This window comes from Neopelma chrysocephalum, unplaced genomic scaffold, assembly GCF_003984885.1.
Source record: "Neopelma chrysocephalum unplaced genomic scaffold, ASM398488v2 Primary Assembly neopelma1_96583, whole genome shotgun sequence".
Taxonomy (NCBI): domain Eukaryota; kingdom Metazoa; phylum Chordata; class Aves; order Passeriformes; family Pipridae; genus Neopelma; species Neopelma chrysocephalum.
The window spans coordinates 3,225-6,530 of record NW_020925228.1 but is presented as its reverse complement, the minus strand read 5'-3'; the positions used below and the strand labels follow the sequence as shown (position 1 = coordinate 6,530).

Genomic DNA, 3,306 nt, shown 5'->3' with positions numbered 1-3,306 from the left:
GAGCAAAAAAACTGAGGGGTTGTGTCCAAAAAATGAGGGTTTGTGTCCAAAAAATGGGGTTTGGGGCCCAAACATGAAGGTTTGGGCTCTAAAAATGGGGTTTGGGACTGTAAAAATGGGGGTTTAGGCCTCAAAACTGGGGTTCGGGCCTTGAAAATGAGGTTTGGGCCTTAAAAATGTGGTTTGAGGCCTAAAAACGGGGTTTGGGCCCTAAAAATCCGGGTTTGCACCTTAAAAATGAGGTTTGGGCCTTCAAAATGAGGTTTGAGCCCCAAAAATTTGGGTTTGCACTTTAAAAATGGGGGTTTGGGCCTTGAAAATGAGGTTTGGGCCTTAAAATGGAGTTTGAGCCCTAAAAAATGGGGGTTTGGCCCTAAAAATCGGGGTTTGCACCTTAAAAATGAGGTTTGGGCCTCAAAAATGGGGTTGAGGCCTAAAAATGGGGTTTGGGACCCTAAAATGGGGGTTTAGGCCTCAAAAATAGGGTTTGGGCCCTAAAAATGGGGGTTTGCACCTTAAAAATGAGGTTTGAGCCCTAAAAATGTGGTTTGGAACCCTAAAAATGGGGGTTTAGGCCTCAAAAATGGGGTTTGGACACTGAAAACAAGGTTTGGACCTTAAAAATGAGGTTTGGGTCTTAAAAATGGAGTTTGAACCCTAAAAATGTGGGTTTGGGACCCTAAAAACGGGGGTGGGACACTCACCCAGCTGCTCCTTCAGGTGCCCTGGGGGAGGCAGAGAGAGATTAATTCAAATTAATTCAAATTAAGAGCACCAAATTTATTGATATCAGTCAATTTATGGGCTGTTTTATCATTATACATTATTTAATAACATAAAACAATATCTGAGTGACTTACTGATCTCGGCTTCGTTTTCCCCTGGCAGGAGAAAGAGATTGAAATAAATAATTTACTTTTAAAAGCCTAAACAAACAAACGTAAAAATGAACAAATGCAAGGAATGGCTTCAAAAATCCGCAAAATACTCACGGATTTGGGTGTCTCGGGCCTCTGGAATCAGCAGAAATAAATGAAATTATATTTCAGGGAAATCCAGTTTAATCCCATTATTCTTTAATGCATAATTTTACCAGCCATCATTTTACAACCCCCATTTATATCCATATATTTTATAGAGATATTTATGTAATGCACATATATTTATATATATTTTAGTCTCTAAGATCAATTAAAAGCCAAATTTCCCCCTTAAAACCTCTTAAAAAGAGGGAAATCCTCACCCAGTTCCGCCTCATGTTCCCCTGGGAAAAAGAAAACAGAGAAAAATGGGAATTTCCTGACGTTCCTCATTTCTTTTTGATGGAATAAATGAGATTATGAAAAAATTGGGGCACTTACGGAGCTTTTTCTTGCAGCACTCTGGGGAAAAAACGGGGAAATTGGGTTATTTCGGTTATTAATGATAAAATAATGATTATAAAAAGAATTATTAATATCTGTTATTTAGTACAAATAATTAAATCGAGATTAAAAGGATCAACTCACCAACGTCTGCCGTGAGCTCCCCTGAAAACGAGGGGAAAAAAGGGAATTTCAAGGGCAAATTTCCCTTTTCCCGCAGCCCCAGCAGGGGGAGGTTTGGGAATTTCCAGGAATTCCCTTCCCAGAAATTCATCCCGGGATTTTTTCCCCAAACTCACCGATTTTCGTGTGTCTCTCGCCTGAAAATAAAAAAAAAATCCCAATTTTGGGGTTATTTCTCAGGGTTGGAATTAGTTTTGGGGTAATTTAATTAAAATTGAAGGACGGAACTCACCGAGTTCCACCGTGAAAAGTCCTGGAAAAGCAGGAAATTCCATTAATTTTTGTTGGATTTTTTACCCCTTCCCTTCCCAGCTCTTCCCGTGGGATTTGCCCCTTTTTCCCCTGGAATTTGGGTTTCTCCTCTCGGGCCCCAAATTTTGGGGAATTTAAGGAATTCCAGGGAGGAGACAGAACTCACGGATTGTGGCGTCACATTTGGCTGCAAGGGAAAGCAAAATGGGAAATATAAAATATTAAATATAAAGTATAAAATACAAAATATAAAGCATAAAATGTAAAATTAAAATGCAAAATATTAAATATAAAATATAAAGTATAAAATATAAAATATAAAGTATAAAATATAAAGTATAAAACATAAAATTAAAATACAAAGTATAGAATATAAAATACAAAATGTAAAATATAAAACATAAAGTATAAAGCATGAAATATAAAATATAACATCAAAATATAAAATATAAAAAGTAAAATATAAAATATAAAACATTAAATATACAATATAAAATGTAAAATTAAAATATAAATATTAAGTATAAAATAAAATATAAAATATAAAATGTAAAATAAATATAAAATATAAAAAATAAAATACAAAATATAAAATTGAAATATAAAATTAAAATAAAATATAAAATATAAAATAAAAATATAAAATGTAAAATATAAAATATAAAATACAAAATATAAAATATAAAACCTCGATTTTAAAGTCACGCCGAGCATTAAAATTAGAAATTAAGATTTAAAACCACAATAAAAAGTTGGTTTTTCAGGGCTCTGGCTCCTTTTTTTTCCCCCCTCCCCCAACACTCACCGAGCTCTGATCGGAGCTTCCCTGAAAAAGCAGAGAAATAAAGTGAATAAATCCTTAAAACCGCAGAAACAAACTGAAAAAATTCTAATAACTGATAATTAATTAACCATAAATAATATATGATTTTAAATATGATTCAACTCTGACAATTTTAATGGTTACCACCACCAATTCTCACCAGAAATACGATTTAATAACCAATATATTGAATTTAACTGGGATTCTAATCAATTTTAATCCATGGAATTGGTTCTAAGTGGGGGGAACCCCCCAATTCCAGGCAAAGGAGCCACGTGAGGGGCAGAATTCCCAATTTTTGGGAGCCCCCAGATCCAGGGAATCGAGGCACTTACGGAGCCCGGAGTCGCGCTCGGCTGGAGGGGAGAGAGAGAGGGAGAAAAAACACCCAAATCAGAGGTTTTGGGGCATTTTTGGGGCATTTTTTCCATTTATAGTTCTAATTTTTTGCCATTTTTGTATTTCTAATTTTTCCCATTTTTATATTTCTAATTTTTCCCATTTTTAAATTTCTGATTTTTTTCCATTTTTATATTTCTAATTTTTTTCCATTTTTATATTTCTAATTTTTCCCATTTTTGTATTTCTATTTTTTTCCATTTTTGTATTTCTAATTTTTCCCATTTTTATATTTCTAATTTTTTTCCATTTTTGTATTTCTTTTTTTCCATTTTTATATTTCTA

At 33.7% G+C, this 3,306-nt stretch overlaps 1 protein-coding gene across 1 annotated transcript in view; it reads right to left on the bottom strand.

Annotated features, from left to right (window-relative positions):
• Positions 1-328: 328 nt before the first annotated feature.
• LOC113981483 (early endosome antigen 1-like) overlaps positions 329-3,306 on the bottom strand; it is a gene marked incomplete at its 5' end in the record, with an annotated part of 6,045 nt that continues 3,067 nt past the window's right edge. The window contains 11 exons of the mRNA XM_027708891.1: positions 329-725; positions 861-881; positions 993-1,013; positions 1,244-1,264; positions 1,362-1,382; positions 1,509-1,529; positions 1,664-1,684; positions 1,780-1,800; positions 1,966-1,986; positions 2,605-2,625; positions 2,958-2,978. Of these exons, the coding sequence (XP_027564692.1) occupies positions 658-725; positions 861-881; positions 993-1,013; positions 1,244-1,264; positions 1,362-1,382; positions 1,509-1,529; positions 1,664-1,684; positions 1,780-1,800; positions 1,966-1,986; positions 2,605-2,625; positions 2,958-2,978 (278 nt within the window). The remainder of the gene's footprint in view (positions 726-860; positions 882-992; positions 1,014-1,243; positions 1,265-1,361; positions 1,383-1,508; positions 1,530-1,663; positions 1,685-1,779; positions 1,801-1,965; positions 1,987-2,604; positions 2,626-2,957; positions 2,979-3,306) is intronic.